Source organism: Lates calcarifer, linkage group LG16_LG22 (assembly GCF_001640805.2).
Source record: "Lates calcarifer isolate ASB-BC8 linkage group LG16_LG22, TLL_Latcal_v3, whole genome shotgun sequence".
In the NCBI taxonomy this organism is placed as follows: domain Eukaryota; kingdom Metazoa; phylum Chordata; class Actinopteri; family Centropomidae; genus Lates; species Lates calcarifer.
This window is the reverse complement of record NC_066848.1, coordinates 1,883,602-1,907,974: the sequence shown is the minus strand read 5'-3', so window position 1 is coordinate 1,907,974 and position 24,373 is coordinate 1,883,602. Positions and strand designations below refer to the sequence as shown.

The 24,373-nt window shown below is 41.0% G+C and overlaps 1 protein-coding gene across 5 annotated transcripts in view; it reads left to right on the top strand.

The window, feature by feature from the left end:
- fam204a (family with sequence similarity 204 member A) overlaps positions 1–24,373 on the top strand; it is a 47,858-nt gene that overhangs the window by 9,662 nt on the left and 13,823 nt on the right. For 2 of the 5 annotated variants that reach the window (XM_018681007.2, XM_018681003.2), the window contains exons 6-7: positions 7,216–7,325; positions 7,408–11,449. In XM_018681007.2, the coding sequence (XP_018536523.1) occupies positions 7,216–7,325; positions 7,408–7,459 (162 nt within the window). In that variant the 3' untranslated portion in view covers positions 7,460–11,449. Of the gene's footprint in view, positions 1–6,364; positions 7,167–7,215; positions 7,326–7,407; positions 11,450–13,374; positions 13,492–24,373 lie in introns of those variants that run through there. The other 3 variants (XM_018681004.2, XM_018681008.2, XM_018681009.2) reach the window with 3 other exon arrangements.

Here is a 24,373-nt window from a genome sequence, read left to right as displayed (position 1 = left end):
CTGATTAAAATGAACACTTATTGGAAAAATGAACACTTGCAGCAGTCGTCCAAAGTTTTCATTAGGTTAAAAATTAAATCATTGCGATCACAGCAAAGTCTCAATCAGTAGCTCTGAGGACTGAAACCACGCTCTGCAAATCTTGAAGATTTGCTGAAATAGTTGGATGATTAAACCAAAAAAAAAAAAAAAAATCAATCAGCAACTATTTTAATAATTGATAAGTTGCTTAATTCCAAACATTTCATGGTTCCAGCGTCTTAAACGTGAAGATTTCCTGCTTTTAATTGTCGTAAATGTCGATAAATTGAGTAAAGTTTGGGTTTGGATTATTGATCCGACACAACAAGCAACATAAAGACTTGAATTCTTGAATTGTAATGAGCATTTTTCCTGTTTGTTAACAATCAACTAAGAAAACAATCAGTCAATCAATCAAAAAGTGAAATTCTGCTGTTTACACGCTTTTATTCACCTCAGAAATCACATCTCGTCATCTCGTCCATCTTTTTATCCGGTCATTGGTTCGACCAATCAGTGCACACGTCTGTTCTTAGAGCTGTGAAAAAGTTCCTGTACTCCTCATGGCCTTTTAGCAGTGAACCTAAACTGTTTAAAAAGTGGCCCCTTCTAATAGTTAGATCACTTAATATGCAATAATTAACCCCATGAATATGTATTAACCGGAGCCATTTATGGTTCAGTGTTTGAACATAGGGACGGTTTATAATATCCCTCATTATGTCCCGGCTCGTATTTCAATGGAGGCAGCAGCTGAAAGGAAAAGCCCCGCTGTCCTTGAAATCTACCCTTTGGAAAGCCTCGTTTAAACGCTGTGAAACAAAGGTGGCGCGGCATTTTGTCGGAGGAGACATGGTGGCTTAGCTGAAACAAAGAGCTGAACTAAGACTGTTTCATGATATTTATGTTATTTAACACCTTTTTTTTTTTTTCCTTCCTCCTCCTTCCTTCGTGGATCCCGTGTGTTTGTAATCAAAAAAATTCATGAGCAGGTCTTTTATCAGATCCTGACTTTCCCCGCCCCACATCAGAGGAGGACCCCCCCTCACCCCCCCGGGCCACCTCTCTGAGAGTTTAGGGAAACTCTCCTCTTTGTTCATTTTTCCTTCAGCATAAGCAATTTATCACTGAATGAACTTTTATTGTATCTCTGGATGACTCACATTAAATTTTCGCCCATTAATTTTGAAATGGATTTTGAAATGGGTACTAAGCTTTTATCAAATGCCTGGGAATCTCATTTGGATTATTGTATTTCATTAATTACTTGATAGACAAAGCATACTTTTCAATGTAGATTTGTGTGCTGTTTAATTAATTAGCATGTTTTCTCTTTTAATTAAAGCCATTTTTTTAAAATTAAAGCCCACAGCAAAACACATATATAATTTGTTTGTAATTAGGCCTTAATTGGTGGTAGTGGAAGCTTAGCACCCTCGGTTTCTTTTTTCATGATTGCCATTTTATTGCCAGTCACTCATTAATTAAACTGTTTTTTCTAATTAGCTTATAAAACTGTTGATGGCATATTATTGTAAGTGTGAGTTCAAAGCTTGCTAATAAGCCTACCCTTCTCAGAAGAGGCGAGATAATGGAATGTGCACAAAGCAGGCGAACTTTCAGAGATTTTTTTTTTTTGTCTACTCCCTAAAGATGACATGTCATGTGTATCTAGCATCAGATTACTAGAAGAGAAAATGGAGACGTGGCTCGTTCTACTGTGCCTTCCCCCGGAGTGACTTTCTTTTAGCGTGCCATGTAATTCTGTTTGTCAAAGTGCAGGCGAGATTACAAAAAGCTCTTATGAGGCCGCCCCATGAAAAGACTGATAAACTTTGGTTACAACAGTGTGGGAATATACGACTGTACTCAGCACTGTAACGGGAAATAAAGGTATATAATAATGTTTATGCTTTAATATTATGAACTGAGATTGAGACTGTGTACCATCATCAAACTGTGAAGCAGCTATAAATCAACTTTAAAGCTTCTAGGACGACTGATGGTGGAATAAACCTTTACTAAAGTTCAACAACAACAGCCAGTCAGGACGTAAAGAAAGCTATGGATGAAGTAAGAAACATGAGGCACGAAAGTGAGAGTGAAGAACTCACGTTTTCTTCTTGATGACAAGAAAAGTCTTTGGTTAGTTTAAGCAGCGCTAACAGAGCTGCTCTAAAACAAAAGTCTATCCTGTCGTCTTTTGCGTCCATGTTCCTGCATGAAAAGCAACTGAACAGGAATCTAATTTGCACTTCTACATAGAAAGCCCTATCGGAGAAATTTGTGATCGTAGTCGTCGCAGGTTTTTGTTACAAGTTCCAACACAAGTTCATGTTTAGTTAAGGCAGATAAAACACAGTAAAGTTTAACTGATGAGCACTGGTTTCTGTAGACTTCAGTCATTATCAGAACACACTTCAAACTCGCTGGTTAAATATCGATATCGATCAGTATAAGATGCCATATCACCCAGCCTTACTTTAATTACAATACTGTTTAAAAATTCCATCCTAATCTTTTTTTATTCGTCGTTTTAATTTTCAGACGTAACCTGTTTAACAGCATTTCATTTTGAACGAACCGTTCGACGACAGTAATGCTTCACGCGGTAGCTCTGAACATCTCTAATGATCTAATGATTAGTCGAACAGCAGAAAATCAATCAGCAGTTTTGTTATTTTGATGATTGATTAATTGTTTAATGCCAAACATTTCATGGTTCCAGCTTCTTAAACTTTAGGATTTGCTGCTTTTCATTGTCGTAAATGTCAGTAAAGTTTGAGTTTAGACTATTGATCGGATAAAACAAGCAATTTAAAAACCTTTCTTTGGCCATTTCTCCCTATCTGTGAACAACAAACTGAGAAAACAGTCAGTTAATCAAAAATAATCATTTGTTACAACAGTAAAATGCTGCTTACACATGAATGCATCAGTAAAAACAGACAGTAAAACACTCAGGGACTGTTTTTATGCATCACGAGTATTTTTCGTTTGATATTTAAGTAATTTTTTTCTTTTATTACCTCTGAAGTCACACCTGAGTTTGTCTGCGTTCTAATACAAGTCACACGAATAAGACAAAAATGTAAATAAACCATATATTACTTCGGCTTTTACTGCTGTTGACGCGGGGAGCAGCCATCTTGAATTCTGAAGTTGGGGTTGGTGCTCCAGGTGAAAAATAAAGGCTCCTGATCCTCAGTTGTGCTGATTTTCTGTTTGGAGACTCTTTGTATTTTTAACTGTTAGTCGGACGATATAAGAGATTTTAAAAGCCTCTCACTGACTTGTAAACGTGGTGATTAACCAGGGGAATCATCAGCAGATGAATCGATAATGAAAATAACCCTTGAGGTGTGAATGGTTAGGCCGAGTGCTGCTGTCTCTTTTCTGTGTAAACTGGTGTTTACTCCGGTCTATTACTTCACTACAGAGACTCGAGCTGAAGGAGACTGTGTTTCTTCCCTGTTAATGCGATATGGGTGGTATTGATTGACCTCTTGATCTCCTGACCTCCTCTGTGAGGCTGAAACACATTGTTCTTCCCCCACCTCCGCCTCCGCTCTGAGAAATTATGCCGAAATAACACACGAGCTGCCTAATCTGATATTCATTCCTTTCTTATACAGCCCTGCTTTCCAAAGTTGACTAAGGCCACATTATTTAGGCATTAAGGTAGTGTGATAAGGGAATTAGGCTGGTCATTAATCGTTTACACGTCAAATGCAGCAGAGCAGCTTGGGGAGGTGATTTAGCGAGGCAAAGCCATATAGCCCCTGTTAATCCACCTCTCACACGTTTTAATTGGAAGAGGCTTCCTGGATAGGAAATTTATGAATGGGTTTAAGGCCATTTCTTCCTTAAAGCCATCATTTATTTCATATTGTTAATAGGAGCTTTAACACTTTATCCACATGGAGACGCATTTTTCTCATCTTTTATTCAGCTATTGTCGTTTTTTTTTCCTTCTCTCTTCTTTTTCCACTCGCTGTTTAATTGCCACAGTGTTTTTGTGAACCCTGGGCTGCTCAGAAAAGACTTCTTAATGCCTCTCTCATTTATCAAACACCTCAGAAATGATGCAATGAAGAGAGCAGACACACAAATGAAAACACAGTGTTTCTTACACCGCCGCTGCAGCGACGATTCTTCCTCTTATTTTCCTCTTATTTTCTTATTTTTCCGTCTTTGTGTCGAGGCCTCGTGTTTGGGTCTCCACTTGAATCTCCATGACGACCCCAAACATGAATGAACAGAAAACGGTGCTATTGACTTAACCCTCCTAGAGGCCTTAAGCTGCTGCTGCTGCAGTGCCAACATTGTGCACGATGAATTTTCTCTCTTGCCTTCAAATCTTCCAAAGGTCAGAGTATTAATCCTCTGAATAAACCTTGTTTTTAACAGGGCTGTGCACAGGCCACACAGGAGAGAGAGAGGCACAGAAACACGCCTGTGATGGACACTTAATTGTATATTAATATGTAGTGGAGTGGGAAGAATTGCCTTTTAGGAGCCACATAAACAAAGAATGCAGGAGGTTTCCTGTCTCCTGCCTTTATTCCAGCTTTGTAGTTTCATTCTTATTTTTTTCCAGCAGCCTCTGATGTGAAAGGATTTGGCACTAAGATGCACGCGAGGGGAGGGGGAAAAAAAATCCTGAAAAGTGGATCAAAAAAGTAAATGAAAAATAATGTCATATTACTGAAAATATGAGAGGCTAATTTGTGCCGACTTTTTGCTAATTTTGTTCTCGCCACAGAAAGAGGAGCCGTCACCTGCTCGGCGCCACAGCGCTGACAGTGCCAGTGATCCATGAAATAAGCTGCCGCTGGCTTTGTTCAGATAAGAATGAACAAATCTGCACAATGTACTGCTCTCGGAATCTCATTTTCATACTTGCATGCAGGCTAAAAGAAATAAGCTGTTTGCAGGCTTGATTAATCAGACATTTGAGGGTTTTTTTGTCTCTTTGATCTGTTCTGTCTCCTAGGTAACTTGGTTGACATTAATGTTGAGCCCCAGTAAAGACCATCAGGGATTGTAGACTAAACTGATAAAAAAGGGGGAAAAATTAAAGACCTTTAATGTTTTAAATATAGTAAAGGATATGTTGTGAATTTAAAAGAGAGGGAAATGAGGGGCATGGAAGTGGGTTTTAATTTTGCTTCGGGAATGTTTGGGAAGGCGTGTTTTCAAGACCTTTTGCATTTCAAATGCAGCCCCACAGGAGAGCAGGTTAATGTGGGTAATCCTCGTGTAGGAAAAAAGAAAAATCTCTGTCTGTAAATCTCCAAATGAAACCATTTAGCATCATGCAGTTTCATTTGATTTCCTTTCCTCCCCCCACAAACACAGACAGCAGCAGAGAGCAGCTCTCGGATTTGTCAACAATTGAATAAACGTCTCGTTTATAATCTCGGCGAGCATCGGAGACACTCTGAAGCATTTAGCACCTGCTCCCGTCGAGGAGGCTCGCCGTGGGTTTATCTGCGCGCAGATCTGTGAGAGCAATCACCTGTTCTCGCTCTCTTCGAGAGGTAGAAAACACGATTTTGAGGAATTTAAAAACCTATAAAATGGCAAAGAACTGGAGAACTGTCATAGCGTGTACGCTCCAGGTTATGCAGACGCTTTCACAAATCTTCCAGTGACTGTATAGATGAATGCCTTGAGGGCCCTGCCGGAGCCCAGCACTTGCAGCCAGCCGAAGCCCTTATCTTAAATCCAAGCAAAGTACCATTAATCTTTTTGAAAGACCTTTATGGCTTTTAATGTATCCCAAATTAGAACATTTTACACCCTTGGTTCCTGAAATATGGTGATAAAAAGCCTTTAGAGTTTAATTTTTCCTGCCTGCTCGCTCTGACCTGCTTAATCCCAGCATGCATTAGGAGATATTTTAGTTTCAGTCTTTCTAATAAAGTTTATCCCACTTAATTATAATTGAAACATTTTTTTTTCCAGCAGGTCTTTTTTTTTTCAAGTGGCGCAGTGGTGGCACATTTCTTCATTACCTTAAGACCCCCCCCTCCTCTCCTCCTCCCTCCTCCCTCCCTCTCTTCCTCCCCCCCTGCTGATTGTACTCTGAATATTACAGAGAATTACCCAAAGGTTTGGTGAAATTGTTCCAAGTTGTTTATCAAACTTTGCCTTTGCTTGAATAATAAACCTATCTCAGGAGTGACAGAGGAGGCAGGATTTTTCCCTTTGTTTCCCCGTGCTTCTGTGTGACTGGGGTTATTGGGATTATTCTGCTTCACAATACACACATGTCTTCCCTGGGATTTGAATGTTTGCCTCTTGCAGTCACGGTCATTCTCTTCACTTCTGATTTCAGGGACTGCCTGCAGTTCTCCAAACACTTCTACACTGGTGACGAGTGAAAAATGCCATCACAACGTTTTTTGTATTTTTTGGAGACGCTGAAAAAACGCTGAACGTAGTTTCATCGTTTATTTATTCTGTTATTTCATCTGCACAATAAAGCAGAAAAAAGAGGTTTAAAAAAATACGACTTCCTCTGGAAACACCTGAAACCAATGATGTGAATTTACAGAGCAATGACGCTCATATTCAACACCAACTTATTTTATTTTTCATTTGCTGTTACGCTGAAGATATTTCCAGATGTTTCACTGGGTGTTGCAGATTCTAAAAAGCTTGTAGAGTTGGATTTTTAAAGAAGAAGCAGGTGATGATTGTCGTCATCCATTGACGCTCAGTCGTCTTCAAATACCAACATCCCAAAAAACATGCGATGAATTGATGATCAGCAGTTTCTGTAAAACCTTTACTGACTTTAAACATCTGTTTCAGAAACAGGAAACTTGATTTTGACATTTTAAAGTTTTCATTAGCTGTATATAATTTAAATGAACGCGTAATAAAACCACCAGCTGGCTGAAGGAGAAGAACGTGTTCATTCCTGATGTTCCTCTGCAAACATTTGTTCTGTGTTTTATTTATATTTTCACATTTGCTGCTGCAGCTTCATCTTGTTGCATCATGTTTAACTTGTTAACTTATCGACTGCTGTAGGAAACTGTAGGTCAGTGTCGGCCCTCGGGCCACGTCAGAGTTGTTAAATATTCAAGCAGCAGGACAGTAATCGTGTTCTGCAGCAGCAGAGACGCTGACGAGAAGCTGATTCCCATCCTTCTAACGGGCCTCTCCTCTGCCTCCAAACAGCTGGCTGTGAAAATCGCTCAAGCCGCTGATTGCCGTGACTTTGTGCAACGCAAACAGGAAGAGGAAGCTTTGAGAGCAGCGCAGAAAAGGAAGAAGGAAATAGTCTGGGGGTACGACATCTCTCTCTGCCTCTCTCTGTTTCTCCCTGGGTTAAGATGCTGACAGTTAAAACATGTTGTTTTTGTGTTGCAGGTTTGAGGCGAAAAAACGATGGGAAACTAAAAGCAACATGGGCTTCATGTGACAAACACGGAGGAGAAAGAGAAAGACTGCGAGTTAGTTTAATAAAAGTGCTGGTTTTTGTTTTGTTTTAGTTTTTTTAACAGCGGACTGATCCTGTTTCTTCTTCTTCTCTTTGTATATTTTGAAGACTTCACACCAGCAGAGTGTGAGGGGTGGTGGAGGTGGAGGTGGAGGGGGGGGAGTCACACAGTTGGCTGAGGAAAAACCAATCCAGAGAGTACAAGAGAGAGAAGAAATTATGGAGCATTCAAATTAATTCCTAAGGCGCCCATTGGTGTCTGCATTGTGTTATTTTTCATTACATTTCAGTGATTTGAGCGTTCTGGCCTTTTTCTCCCCCCCTTCAAATTAAATCTGGTGTACATTACTGGATGATGCGTTTATTTATTGCTGTAAAGTGGGTTAATCATGAAGGCGCTCCTTTCTTCTTCTGAGGAAGAGAAAGGGAAGATTAGGGCCCTAATGCAATGTACAGGATAATGTGCGATAGGATTTGGGAGTAGAAAATGAAATTTGGCTGCTGTAAACTGTTGTGAGCGGTCGTAAACTGGAAGTTGAGTGAACGGGTGCATGGAGAGGAGGCAGACATGAAACAGAGGCTTTGCTGTTGGCCCTCGCCCATGCTGGGAGACATGCTATTGTTTCTCTGCCCGAACAAGAGGCACGCGCTGTTTTTCTCGAAGCCTACACTCGCTGCTCATTGTGCGAGGAGCTCTCTTCAGCATCTGTAAACTCCCGTCTTAAAACCGTCCGACTTCCTCATCCTCGTCCTCGTCGTCACTTTGATCTTTTTTTTTTCTTGATCTGTAGTGTTTGCCTCCGCAGCTACTCAACACTTCTGAAAATGCTCATTCAGATTCCAGGAAGTGTTAATTGCAAACAGCATTCCTCAAAAAAAAAGAAGAAGAAGAAGAAGCACAAAAATGATAATTACTTTTATTCATAATGCTTGCTTATATTTTTTTTTTCAATCACAGAAAATGATTGCTTTGCTTCAAGGTAATGAGAATTAAAATTAATCCACCTAAGTTGTTTGCATTGCACATATTTGGGCACTTTGTCCCCCTGGTGAGGAGCAGCTACGTTCTCATAGCTCTGCTGTGTAGGCTGCAAAAATTAACAAAACATCAGCAATAAAAGTTTGTAGGCAATTATGATCCAAAACACCTGAGCTGAAGAGACCTAGATATGAGGCCGGTGTGAACAGAGAGAGGAGAAAAATCAAGCTTTTTATATCGTCGTGCATTAAAGTGAATCACATGACTGGTGTGTGTTGCAGCTGTCAGTTGGTGAGAATTGGTGCTAATTAAACTATTAATTATCTCTGTAATGAGACACCAGTTAAAACTGTGTTAAGCACATCAAAGTACGACATGGGATTTCTTCACTTTGATGACTGCTATGAGAAATATATCTTGACTTGAGTGAGGAGACATCAGAGATGCTTCATTAACGGGAGAAAAGGAAGCAGGATTTTTCAGGGTCTTTTCAAAGTTTTTGGAAAAACTCCTCGAGAGCGGCGTGAAGGTTTAACGGTTCTGTTTTGTTTACAGAGAATCGCAGGATGCAGGTGTGATTCAGGAAAGTTCCTCGATTGCATTTATCCTCTCAGCGGAGCAGCCAGGAATCAAAAGCCCCCAAAAAAGCCTCATCTGTGAGGATGAGTTTTCCGTATGTAGAGGCCATGTAGCCATTTTTTAAAGCTAGCAGTTGTCAGTGAACATGACCAGCGCTGATCCGAGACCAGCGCGGCGCCGTATCAATAGCATCTCACTTAATTAATCTCTTTGAACACAGGGTAATGCCTTGAGCAGAGATGATTCTGCTTTCAAACTGGAAAATCCACTTTCCCCTCTCGTCGTGTTGAGGAGCTGTTTTCAATAGTCTGTAACTGGAGGCCAATCTTAGCCCCTGACCTAGGCCGGTTTGTTGTGAAACGCGGAGACAAATTCCTTGGGCACATGTCGAACCACTTCCAGGAAAAGTGTTTGTTGTGTGGAGCAGCAGCAACAACAATCCCATTAAATGGTTGGAGAGCTGCTATTGTATGAAAGGGAACATATGTTGCTGGTAACAAGACATCAGCGCTATCACTCGCTGCTATCACCAGCTAGGAGAGGATTAACTCAGAGGAGAGATCTCCCAGATGCAGCTGATAAAGGCCAGCGATGCTCAAAACACCTCACACCTAACGCCGAGCGTAGCTCAGAGAAACGTGGCTTTGTTTATGCATAGTTCAAGTTCTCTGAAAGCATCACAGCTGCAGTGTTGTTTTGTCATGTAACTACATGTTACACTTTTCCTTTTTTATAATCCCACTAAAAAGAGCTGCACTCATTGGATTTTCAGTCAGTTAAAACTATTAAATGCTTAAAAAAACACAACAATATTAAACAAAGAATATCAAAAAAATAGAAAACACGACATTTTAGAACTCATTCTTACCTGATTGTGTATAAATAACACAGGTTTACACTTTGAAAATACGTGAAGTCTGTACAGCAAAGTCAAAGTTTTCTATGACGACCAACAACCAGGATCCTTTGAGCTTTTGTCAGTGGATGTGTTTGGCTGATTTCTTTATCTGTGATGTGAAATCTCAGAAAAATCAACCTCCGTCTGTTGCTTTTTCACCACATTATATTCATGTTTCGTGCTCAAAAAAATATATCAACATGCAAATTAATCGTACGGAAAAACACCCCCAGTGTGTAAAAATCTTTAAGTGCATGAGGCTTTTACAGAACAGTGGTTCAGTTTAGGCTCTGAAACCACTTGCTTAGATTTAAGGAAATATTGTAATTTGTGTTATAACAATAAAATGAACTAAAACGCCTGACGTGACAGTCAAAATGTCTGCACCTTCTCCTAAAATCAGGAAAAATCACCTCATACAATGCGCAGGAAGTCACACAGAGGATGTGTGACTTGCATTTCGAAGGTGTAAAGTTGTGTAATTTGTGCACAAACTGAAGAGAATGAGCTGTTTATAATGTCTCTTTTGTTTCTATTCTGTTTGTGTTTTGCACTGCAGGGCCTCCGTAGTGAAAACCCCAAATGTTAGTTGTCATATGTTGCGATATCACGTAAATTACGAGCACATTCCTGCTCATTCTGTGGTATATTTGTTCCCTCCATACCTCCACAGCGACAGGCAGTGCAGGATGTTGACATATTCCTCTGCTGATTTAATGACCTGTTTAATTCTGGCACGTCTGCCACCCTCTCAGATGTTTTGCAGTTTTAATTAGTATAATCACCGCTCTCGAAAAAAGGCCACAGGGTTGTTTAATGGGTCATGTTTGTCAAGATGCACAGAATTATAACACAAAAGACATGCCATTTACTCAGCGCTACAGTCTTCCAGTGATTATGGGTGTCGCAATTGATAATTAGAGAAAGAATTGATTCATCTGAAAGCCAAAATGAACCTCCGCGGTGTGAGGAAATTAGTTTGACAGTGTTTGGATGAGCGGTGTTTACACTGCAGTGTGGCGGTGTGGGAACACTTCGCCACCCCTGTGTTAACTGAAGCAACGTGCGCACACTTACTCGCTGCCGGAGACTTTTGATGTGACATCTGGAGCAGCAACTGGATATTTTCAGTAATGACAAAGCTTCATATGAAATTATGAATATACTGTTTCATTCTGCGAGCTTTTGTCACATGATAAGTGGAGGTTATGGTTCCAATTTTCAGGCAGCAGAGTACAAAGTGCTTCACACAGTTTCCTCTAACTGTGGGAATTAGGTCAAGCTAACATTTACAATTTGATAAAGTCTGTTTAAATGCACTTCCTCTGTAATTAAAAACCACGCTGTAGTATGTGGGTTACATATACACCCTCTTAATTGTTTCTTAGTCAGAAAGTGCTTGGAAAGCATCTATTTTATCATTTAGCATAACTTATAGAACAAAAAAATGAAAATGAACTTTCAATTAATTTTCTTCTTTTGCTATCGCGAAATAAAAACATTCCCAAGCTCGAAATTGTGCTGAGCATGCACTCATTACGCATTCATCTTCAACTCTGCAAACCACATGCTGCATTTTATCTGAATGAATTATTAACCAAGTTAATGAATATTTCATTTTTCCTTATGGAACCATTTAACAGCCCCAACAGAAGTAATGACATCTCGGGCAGCAGCGAGTACCTGGGAAGAAAAGGAGGATCATTCACAGCCAGGTGAAGCTGTGCAACATATAAGGATATATTAAGACGTTAAAGCGTTTATTGTCGTCCATATTTAACAATCAGCGTGTGTTAATTTCTTCACAGTGTATAAACACACCTTTACTGTATAACTTACACTGACCTGGTTTTATTTCCACACACACTGACCTGAAATCCCTTTGTATCTTAAGAATGGACACAGCGTGATCTGGAGCAGCCGGGGGGGATTTACACTCAGCAAATGAATTTAATGGTGTAATTAACATTACCTTGATTTGTCCCAGGAAAGACCTCGGTTAAGTCCAGCTTGTGTGGTAATTTATTGCCGAGTTCCTATATGAAGAACACTCACCTACTGTAGAGCAGGTAATTACAAACACCGGCTTGATTAGAGGGGGGGAAGAAGCCGCTCCAGAGTTGTTATTGATCAATTAATACTGGTTATACTGCAACAGTGAATTAACCCTTAGGTGTGCAGATCATTTCAGCTGCAGATGCCGAATTTTAAATGAGTTAAAAAAAGACTTAGAAGTCATTAAAAACCGGCGTTTATCTCCAATATCCAGCCAGGGAACTTAAAATATCAAGAATTCTCAATGGAGTTTGGTGCGTTTGTCACAGCGACGGCACTTCCTGCTTCAGAGGGAGAGGGGGATCATGGGTAATATACACTGCTGGGCCACGTTTCAGTTCAGTGAGTGGGACTACGCAGTCTTTAGGCTTTGTTTCCTGTACTTTTAAAACCATTTAACCGCTCGGACACAGAGCAACAACAGAATTAATTCCCATTCATGCCTGCAGAGGGCGCTGCTGCTCAGAAAAATTACAGTTTGTTGCTTTAACACAACTGTAATTAATCTGTAAACAATATGTAAAGGAGGTGAATAAACGTATTTTTGTCACCAAATTATTGCAAAAAACAGCTGAGGAAACTGATTTCTTCTCGTTATCGTAACTTACTTTCTCATCTGAGCGTCACTTTCCATCGTCCTCTAGCTTTAACACTCGTACAAGCCGCCGTGTTGACTCCAGATCTGTTTGTCAGAACAGTGCAGTTCCTCTGTAAGCAGTGGCTTGTCTAACAGTCAGGGCAGGGAACCAATTTGTGTCCAAACCCCAAGGAACTCCGAACTCTCCCAAGTAATTCCCTCTATTCCGACTCCTTAAAACCTTGTCTCAACACAAACAATAGCAACGCTTTGTAAAAGTGACTCTAAAACCTCTGCCAAGCATAATTTATCATTTGAATGACAATAGACCACTTAGCACTGCTTAAATTATGTCTGTGCTCTATCTGCTACTTGACTGTCTTTGTGTTGTAACAGCGGACGATCATTAACGCCACGGGGTGATGTGGTGCGCTCTTATCTCAGACCAGGTCCTCAGAGTTTACTCCAGATAGAAACTGCTCGGCCATGACAGCAACAACTTGTTTCTTCTGCTCCGTGGCCGGTCTAAGTCATGACTTGTTAAGAGTTAAGTGTAAGCAAACAATGCAGAAAGTAAAGTTGTGGTTTAATAGGAGATTTTGTCATGTGAGAGGCTTCGTGTGATTACGTTAATTATAACAGAGGTCAGAGTGAGTTACAGAGAGCAGAAAGAGGTTCAGAGTCACCACTCAGCAGCCATCTTGGGAACACCCCCGGGGCTGTTATCCCAGGATAACTGCACTGAAAACTGCTTTAAATAATTGGTGATTTTGCCCCAAAATAAAGTTAAAATGTCTGTTTTTCCACAGGTTATACTTCTACTGCGCATGCACAAAGCTTCAGGACACAACGTCTTTTACGGATCAGACCAGAGAGACGTGACGTGACGGCGTCAGCTCATATAACCAACCAGTCGAGGCAGCAAGGTAAAATTAACGTTTTTGTCAATGGAGTCTGGTATTGATATACTGTGATGTTTCTAGTTAAACAAAAAGGATCTTACTGTTGAATGAAAAAGGTCTATCTCTGTAGGAATCCTGTCCATAATGTTGTCAGACACTTGAGAGGTTAAAAAATACCGGAGTCTGGAGTCTGTTAGCTTAGCTTAGCTTAGCATAGCATAAAGACCAGAAACAGCTAGCATGGCTTTGTCTGATGGTAACAAAAGCTCATTAACCTTAACATTATGTCTTATTTCTTTAGAAACTGTCCACAAATTGAAGTGTTAAAATGTCAAGTTACAGTTTAAAGGGAGGTTATGTCCTCCTGTTCCTAGTTTTCATGCAGAGCTGCCTCTTATTTAGAATAAAAATACAAATCTAGTACAAATACAAAACAACAACTCAAAATGCTACTTGAGATTTGAGGCTATTTTGCTTCTGCAACATGTCTTCTTTGAGATTAGTCCAAAATACACATTTAGGAGTTTATTTTACCGCGCTTCGTCTGTTTACATTTGTAGATTTATATTACAAATCAGATTTTTAAAGGCTGTTTTCTCTAAATGAGTTTTTTTCTCTCACTCTGAGCCAGAAATCTGCACTTCAGCAGGACTTACATTCACTAAACTTTCCAGTTTCATTCCTGTTTATACTCTGAAGGTTTTTACTGAGGGGTTTGTTCATATATCACTCACAGCCTGATTTAGGGAAGATTTTGTTCTTAGAAAACATGGCGAACATTAATTAGATAATGCAGCATTTGCACATTTAGACATAACATTACAGATATTTTGCACTGCAACGGGAAGTTTCGTGGTTAGTAAAGTGTCGTGTCCGGCCCTATAAGGTCAAATGATGCTAATGATGCTAATCATCCAAACAAAATCTGTCTTTAAATTCTCGTCTCGATCTGACCTAACAGTAAGTATCATGTTCCTCAGCAGACAGGTACCACATTCCTGCACCGTGCGTCTTTGTGGCCCATCGTTCCCCCGTCTTGTTCTCCACACACTGATAACTGCCATAATGAGATTTGCCATTAAGAGAGAAAAGAATGAAAAGGACCCCGGCCATCTGTATAGTAGCTCGCTGTGGTAAAAGGCTGAATGCTATCAAGCCAGAATTCAATCGCTGAATTATACCCTCTTTGTGTGCGTAGGGCGAGTGAGTACCTCGCACTATATTCATTTCAAAAAGGCCTCAATTTAATTAGTTCTCATATGTTGAAAAATTCATGAATTTGTCTGCAATTCCCGCTGCCATTGTTGGGAGTGACTTAAGCGGTGGTGTTAGGCTTTCAGGCGGTGTGGAGGAGAAAATAGCCCCCCTACAAAAAAGAAACAACTGTTTATGTAAATAGACACTGCGTGTTTACTTGGTGGAAGAAAGCGAGGGCCCTGAACAGAGTGCTAAGCTTAGCGTGCCTCTGCCAAAGGGGACCTCTCACCATCAACTTCAGTCTTATTAAACTGATTACCAACTCCAGCTAATTAATCAGAGACAGTGCCCTTTCTTGTCATGCAGGGAGGGAGCTCTGTGTGTCTCACAGAGTTCCTCTCTCACCGCCTCCCCCTCCTCCCATCTGCTCGCCTCTGTTCCCCCCTTTCTCCCTTTTCTTTTTCCTGCTTTGATTGAAGTAGGGGAATGGTAATTTTCATGCATCATCTGGGCCGGCAGGATGGGAGGACAAGTAGTAATTACCTTAAACAAACAAGGCCGAGATTGCTCGAGAAGCTACCTCTTTATTCAAGCTCGCGAAATAAGAAAACAGACCGAGAGCATAATGGTTTCAAAACACATTTTACAGGCCATTTTGTTCATTGTGCTGGATACGGTTTTCATCTTAGATAAGGAGTCGACCAAAGGGAAAAAAAGTTAAAAGGCGTTTAGTCGTACTTTGGTTCAGGTGCTGTCACGTTTAAAGTTCAGAGCTTTTTTTAAAACATTGAACTGGTAGAAAACGTGGACGTGTCGTCTCATTTTAGGGCAATGTACAGTTTCTAAATGTCACACCTGGGTTATAATAACACGCTAATACACTCTGCTCCTAGAGACTTTCTCAGGTGCACATATTCATCATTAAACAGCTGCTTATTAGCATGCAGATGAGCAGCATATTGGCTCGTTATTAGTCATTAAAAAGCCTTATTAATGCCTTATCCTGCACGGCCGTATTCTACAAGTATCAACTAAGAGTTTTCCTTCAATAACCACCTTATTACTGCTTATAAATTCTAACTAAAGAAGCTGTTCTACGTGAATTACGTTCTCAATATTAACCTTAAAAGGTGGTTGCAACACAAGAATATTAATTTCTCCTTTAATAACATTTAATAAATAAGGTTATTCTTATGTAACACAACTTGTTTTTATTAGTGTATAATACTAATTGTTTGTGTTTTTGTTTGCTCAGAGAAACGAGAAATTTAGATCCACTTAAGGAGCAGGTCCTGTTCTACGGAGGCTGCCATGTTTCTACAGTAACCCAGGAAGGACAAACTGACTGCCTTTCACGTTTTTTTAAATCTTTTTTTGTAAAATATAGAAATATAAACAAACCTCTTCACCCGACAGGCTGGTTGATGCGTTAGTTGACGCCATTTTGTTTGGTTGCAATCTGCATTCTCGCCACTAGATGGCACTAAAGCCTACACACTGGTCCTTTAACAGTGTCTAAATTAAGTCTTTTAACGCAGAATATGTTCCCTTCCTTTTCATCTATTATAGCACATAACTGCTGCAATTAACAGACCTTAAAAACACTGTTAGATAATGGTCTAATAGTTGTAGAATATGGCCATTAATAAGAGCTTTATAATGAGTAACAAAGAGACAATATGCTGCTAATAAGCAGCCGGTTAATGATGAATAAGTATTTTAAAAGTGTTGCTAATATTATTAAAAACTCTCCACTGATCCCAGACCAGTATTGGCTTGAGATCTAAAGAACAACTTTACAAAAACTTTAGAAAACAACTAGATAAATATTAGTGTACAAAATTCCAGAAAGTAGTAAAAGAAAAAGTTCATGTTTCCAGCTACAAATGCGTTGTTTTCTCCAACCAACAGTCTGAAGAAAAGCAACGAATCCTCATGTGATGAGCTGAAAACAGAATGATTTGAATTTTAAATGATTCATTAATTTACAAACAACAGCATCATTTCCTTCTTTGGTACACTGTGGCTTTCAAACCAGCTTTAATTGGACGTTAGTTGGGTCGGTGCGTGCGCGTCAACATGGCCGCCATCGGGGCAAAGACGTGAACCTTTCCTCCGTTCAGCCACGCTGTAAAAAGTTGAGCGTGAATATCCAGCTTCGGGTTTGGCTCACACTCAACTCACACTTCCTGCTGTTCTGTGTGATTGTCTCGTCTTTGTCTTAGCCTGATGTGCTCGCCGCCTCCTCCTCCTCTGGAGAGGCTAATACAGCCCCCCCCCTCACCCCCCCTCACCCCCCACCTCCCGTTTTTTTTCTCCTGCAATCTCACCAAATGCCAAGTGTAACTGGTGCCCCTATTGCTCCTAATTAATGCGTGATTAAAGAGTGAAATAAGGGATTCTACCAGTGATTTGTTTTTTTTTTTTTTTTCAAGGAGTGAGAAATTAATCCCCTTTGGATCTTGCAGAATCATTTAAGGATTCTCCTTGTTCTGTTTATCAAATAAACCAAGTAATTAGAGACTTTAGATAAGTAGGCTAAATTGATGCCCGCCCTATGTCTTCCCAAGCTAGTGTTCGCTGATAGAAACAGCTGTGTTGCTCTGGTAATGTGTGGCATTATACTTGTCCAATAACAATGCCCTTTGTGTTTGGTAGTCAGTAATTACGCTGGGGAGCCTGTTTGACCTTGGTAAGCACATCTATCTAACTCGTGGATCAGTGTATTTCATTTCTTAAACCACAAAGATACATCACAGGGGAGTTTACTGACATCCCCATGAATGTAATTCAGAGTACAGACTACATTACTGCCATGCGCGATTGTATAGTATGCAATAGTGCAGTTATCCCGGCTGATGATACACGCACAGCCTCGAGCTATTTAACAGCGTAATCCTCAGCTAACTTATTGTAGCTCTACTGTATCTGGAGCGGCAGCAGTGTGATTTTTATTACTTTCACCTGGGTACCCAGGGGAAGTGGCTTATCTCCCCACTTGGTTTTATGCAGTTTGCCTTTGAAAGGTCTTCAAATGTTGGGAAATTTGAATTTTAGGCTGCACGTCTGACCAGGTTCCCTCACCTCCTCTCCCCCCACCCGGCTCTATGTGGAAGAAGGCGTCGTCGTCGACCATTTCTGGTATTGCATCAGTGTTTCCAACACTGCACCTGCAGCAAGTGTCCAGTCTGAGACCTCAAACAGACACTTTGAAGCCGAGCGGGGTCGGGCTGTTTAAATGACTTCATCTTGTCCAGATGAAAGGGGAAACGTTCGGGTTCTGCATCACAAACAAAGATTGAGGACGCCTGGTGACGTTTTCCTGCTCTTTTATTGTGAGTTACTGCTGGATGAGTAAGAGTCTTCAGAGCCCTGCAGGAGGAATCTTTTTTTTTTTTGTAGCTTGTGCAGAAATTAGAAACTTGTGTTCTTAATTACAGTTGTGATACTGAGGTTACACACTGTTGTATCAGCAGCAGGCTCGCACTTTACCTTTTCCTACTGAGCCGCCTTCATGTACTCAGTTAATTCCTTTGTTATTACCTTGATTACATCTGTCATTATCCCCTTAACACACCACAAAACACTGTAAAACGTCACTGGATTGTGCTTCAGCAGCCGCTGTCCAGCTTTATTCAACGTATGCTGTTGTGTCTCTGTGTAACTTTGGTTTCTCAGGTTCGATCTCCCTCTGACTGAGTGATAATCAGCAGCTTAAACTGCTGGAGATCAGTTAAAAAGACGTAGAAGTCATTAAAAACCAGAAATGGAGTTTGGTGTTTGTTAAAGCGACAGCACTTCCTGCTCCAGACGGAGAAGGGGATCATGGGTAATATTTAGCTCAGTTGTTTTCTGCGCGTCGGACTCGGAGCCCAACGGAGGTCATTCCCACTCGTGGCTGCAGGGGGCGCTGCTGCTCAGCAAAGTTACATTGTGTTGCTTTAAGTGCACGAATATTATCATGTTATTACTTTTACTAAATTAATTTATGAGTAGATTAAATCGTGTGCACGATGCTTTCAATCCGCCGTGTTTACCTGTTCACTTCACTTCACCCTGCTCCTGTTTTTCCTCCCTCCTTCCCTCCCTCCTCCCCTCCTCTCCCCCCTCTCTTTCTGTTCCACTGACTTCTTATTCCCTCCTTTCTCTGGGCACACACTCCTCCTGTGTTCTTTATTCTTCTGTGGCAGGCCTCGCGCTGAGCCTTCCTCTAATTAGATCAGGAATTATGGTATGGATTAGGTGATGGAGGGGCATGCCAGTTCCTCTGACCATGGTAGCTATTTCAAGTCACCATTTCAAAGTTATGTGCTTAATGCCTCCCTCCTCCCCCTCCTCCCCTTCCTCCCCCCCTCTTGCTTTGCATTATAACACAGCTGCAGGAAGAGTGACAAACACTGTTAATCTCTTGTTTACTGGCAGTCCATTACAAAGGGGTAAAGCGGGATTTTTCTCCAGCGCTGTAAACACTCAAAATTCAGCATTGTCCATTACCTCTTAAACACAGCTGATAACAAGCATCATTAATTAAACTGTAGGAGTAAGTGGGGTTACATAAATTGAAATTAATAATCGGGTGCAAACAGAAATAGAAAGCATGTTTCCGAATTGTTTCTCCAGAAACTCCCAAATGCAGCGACGTAGATTAAGAAGGTTTGGCTTCTGTTTCACTTTCTGATGTTTCCACCAATCCTAGGGACAGGTTTAGTCATGGAGTGCTCTTTTAATTTGTTTGCCACATTCTCACATTTTTCCCAGAAAAAAATGATCAAGTAGGCATTTAATTACTTTAAGAAAATAAATCACTTCCCACAGCTATTGTGTTGCTGCCAAGTCTATTGCACATAAGCTGCAAAGAACATGAAATATTTCACCACTTGTATTTGAAATACCCACCGTCGAGTCAGTTTGGAGCAGACAATGGCGGGAAACGCTGACTCCGGTTTGTGTGACGGCTGAACTAAAGCATGTTTCACAGATGATCGATACGCTCGCTGCGGATTCCTGTGTGTAATCACATCATCATCATATCTGAGCCGTGATATAAATCGAGACTAGCATGTTGTGTTTGGAGTGTTGACATTACAGGAGACAGCGGCGAGCCCTCAGAGGACTGAAGACACCGCCGCCTGTAGCTGTGTTGTCAGGGAGAATCAAGTCAAGACATGCCCATCCACAGCTGACAGCAGGCGGACAGGAACGGCACCTCCAGAATCTTCTTATAATCAAATTAACTTCTGATTGAACTTTGCGTTTAATCGAGGGGAGAGTGGAATCGGTCGTCGTGGACGTAACCTGCGATGTTCAGTCGATCGGTGCGGGATTTTTACAGGTGAACACCGGCGGAGACTCCCATGAGTGACGGCTGGCACCGCAGGCTCCTGAGATCACTTTCACGTATTAATAACAGCCGCACTGCTCCGTAATTTCACCTCTGGGGGGGGTGGGAAAAAACACAGCTCCTCCCCTGATGAAGACTGATAATCAAAATCTGCCAGAAATCTCCCTAAAGGTGACACCCAGATCCCCCTCGTGCGCCAAATTGAGCGATGGGTTGGACAAACATCTGCCACAGTTGAAATCCATATGGCCTGGGAAGCTAATTGGCACACACGCACACACAGGCCCGGGCTTGACGCGAGCATGGATACATAACAGCCTGCGTGGGTGGGCAAGAGGTGGCTGGAGGTTTGAGGTCGAGCACCGTTTCCACTGGAGCTTATCTCCGAGAGGGGGGGGGGATCTTGCGGCACTTCCTGCAAATGGCATGTTAAATGTCTCATTAAAGGTGGTGACCTCAGCTTAATCTATCGCCCATTTCCTCACAGAGGAGGGAGGAGAAGACGGTGACTAATCATTTTAAAGGTCTGTTCATGTTGGTTTTCTGACGTGTCATTTTGTAATTTCACTCAATAACCTGACATAACAAGAGCGAGGAGGGGATCTCCGCTGAGTCTGGCAGGTTTGCTGAAGCCTCAGTAATAAAGAATCACAGTTTGTCCCCCTCAGGTCCTTCCCACGTTGGAGAGGCTTGATTCATTAGGACAGCAGGTCTCTTGAGGGAAATCTCGAGGGTTTTCTAACCGAACGAGAGCCCGGGATGGAGCACGAAAACACTCGGAGAGTCCCCTCGTACTTCGCTGGAGCTCCACACCGCACTGACATCATTTGCATGTTTTAATTTTTACGTCTTTTCACATCCGTTCGCGGCAAAACAAATGAGCTCTCCCTGTCAACAAACTGCCATAAGTGCTCCACCTCCCACCACCACCACCACCACTGCCCTGGGAATTTCCATTAAAGGCGTTTGAGTCAGAATCAGCGCACAAATAAATGACGTGCTCCTGGGAAATCACGGGCAACAAGCAGATACATGTTAAAACTCGAGAGAGGCTTCTCATTTGAGCTCGGAGAGGGCTTCCCAAAAAATCCAGATGTGGTGGAGGCAGCAGACGGAGCTCAGGCCTCCCTCGCCAGTAATGAAGCAATTAGACAGACAATTATGAACACCTGTGACGCTGATTGGCACCGTGCGGCTTCAGCTCTTTCCGCGGCGCTAAAGACGCCTGAATGTTGCTAAAGTTAACCTCTAACAAGGCCTGTAATGACGACGAGGGCCAAAACACACCGCACACACACACACACATATGCACATGCATGCACACACACTCACAGGAGGTTCGCATTAAGAAGATGGGCTCATCCCACACAGCCGGTTGCGTCATGTATTATTGAAACCAGCCCTTGTATAAACACAACTCCAATAAATTGGGGTCTCAATTTTTCTGATTCATTAAGGTTAATGCAGTTTTAATTAGTGCTTGATTTGAAGCCTATTAGACGCAATTTATAAGTCCTTTTCGGGGACCTGCAAAATGACGTTGCGTGGGATTAATAAGATAAAAGGCACAAGTTGGAATTGCAGTCCCTCCTGGGTTAACGCGCAGACTCAGGGATTCCTCTTTTCACTGTAACTGCTTGTTTATTTGCACAACTGCTTTCAGGCACATTAAAACAATCTAATGAATAGAGAGCTTTGGCTTCGGGGATTGCATCACCCCGCTGGATGAACAAATGAAATGGTGGTTATGGCCTGATTAAAAGGATGCTCAGGAAATAGGTTTAAACAGCTGAGGGCTCTATAATTATAAACCATAGAACAGGGGCCTTGTGGCGGCTTTTTACCTATCGGAGCAACTTTACGGCTCATTCCTGATGCTCCTGTTGGTTTGGTTTAAATCGACCTGTGAGCGGATACTTCAGGTGCTGTCACAGATGTAGGAATTTACCGCTAACCCTCTGTGTTTAGTTCTTTAGCGACGCTCCAGCATCTTCTCTCGCTGTAGTTGTGGTGTCGGTTAAATCGCAGACTTCAGATCATTGGTGTAGTCCGTCTGCTCAGACATGAATCCCTGTATCTTTGTGTTTTCATTGACTGGACGAATGATGTGGTCATGTAATGTGTGTGTATTTTACAACGGCTTCAAACACAGCTCAGCCGATCATAATCAACGACCAGTACCAGCTGTTTTATAACGGACGATCAGCCACAACATTAAAACCAGTCACCAGGTTTAATGCTGTCGACTAATTATTCATTTTATAAAGTAAAATAAAAGATTTAAACTCTCTTTTTATCTTAATATTTTTCATACAGTCCCTCAGTGTTTAAAAGAAGTATAAAAACTATTTAGAACACACTGTAATGTAGCTGTAATGACAATTATTTCAGTAATTAGAAATCCTGTGAAGCATCTGTAACCAGCATATTCACTTTGTGAATAATAAATAACAGTTCAATTATATTTAAGGATGTAAGAGAAAGTTTGATTTTACTTTAAAGTTTGAAAAATTCCCTTTTTTTCCTGCAGGTGAATCTTACAGAGATTAAACAGACAAACAGGGATTTTAATTCCTGGAGTAAAACTCTTTAATCAAACCACAACGACTTCACAGTTTTATTCAAAGCAAAAGGAACAGCATTGATTTTACTCAACATAAGAAACTTTTTCTCATCACTGTTTTGTATTTTCTAAATCTGACAAAAAATTAATTATTTACTGCAGAACTACAGTGAATAATCATTCATATATTTATGGATAAGAAATATTAAGGGTCCTAAAATGGATCCTTGTGGTGCACCAGGTTAAATGAACTGATGTTCATGCTCCCTCTCATAAAGGCACGAAACAAAATATCGTGATCAACACTGTAAGATCTAAATAATAATAATAATAATGATAATAATAATAATAATGAAATAAAAAAGGTACCAGGTGCAAATCTGTTGTCGTTTACGTCTGTGTGTATTTTGTTGTACAAGTTGTAATAATTTTATTCAATTTATTTCTATTTCTATAAATAAATACTTCATTAATGAATATATAACTGTTTATAATAATCTTTACTTAAAGATGCTTCACAGGAGTCGACAAAAACATTTACACTTAAAATATTATCACTGCTTATAAGTACTGTATTGTGAGTTACTATACTATTATAAACTATTTGTTTGTTTGTGTTTGTTTAAAAATTCTACAGAGCATGTATACATTTATTTTTAATCTTTACCTTTAAACTGTAGTTTTATTTTACTCTCACAGATGAATATGTTTCTGTCAACAGCTGCTTGCTTTCTAAAATAATTTGTAAATACAACCTTCTTATTGCTTCAAATATTGATCCTGGAGGCTGAAACTTACACAGGGACCTTAAAGGCAGCACAGGACAGTGTGATCGTCCTTTCAACAGGAACATCTTTGACTCAGCTGGGCCACACGGGCGTCTCTGAACGCATCTTTTCTTCTTCTGCTGCTCGTACGATGCGAAACATTAAAACCAGAGTGAACAGTTAACCCCTCCCCTCCCCCCCGAGCCGGGGTATTTGAGTGATAGCGAGCGGGGCTTTTGAAACGGTATCAGTGCAGTGGAGATGGCTGAAAATTACAGGAAGAGAGTGTAGAGCTGAACTGCTGACAGCAGGAGTCACAATGCATTAGCTGATCCTCCAGCTGGCTGCTCTCTGTGCATGACATTCCCACTGCACACCGTCCAATTGTTAACACACATTGTTTGACATTGTCACAGCTACATTTTTCTTTTTTCCTCCTCCTCCTCCTCCTCCTCCTCCTCTTCAGGAAAATTGTTCTCCAGCGAGGTTATGAGACAGGTGGAACTGCTGCACATACACACCTCTCTCTCCCTCCCTCTCTCTCTCTCTCTCTCTCTCTTGGTTTTTGCATCTTTGTAAATTGCCACCAGAAGTGAATAAAAGTGGTCCCATCTGTAAACTCCAGCTCCGCAGGCCCCCTACTTCAGAGACCTGAGATCAATTTTGGTGCATTTATTCTCGGAGAGGAGAGGCGCTCACACACAATGGGAGTTTGCTGAAGATCAGTTTTCAATTGGATAATAGGGTTGTGAAAAGAGGGGATCTAGAGGGCATTGCTTTCACACATTCTTATGGCTTCATGTCTGTGAAACATGAAGCGACTACGCTTCAGTCTCAACACTTTTTCCCCCTTAAATCAAATTCAATTTGCACCTACAGGACTGTTACGATGCCGGGACGTCGTCTTAATGAGATACTCAAACATTTAATCAAACTGACTCGAATTATGTCTCTGTTTTCTTTTCATTTTACACTCATTTGCATCCAAAGTCTATTAAGTTTCAATCAAAATATCTATCTATCTATGAAGAGCAGTGA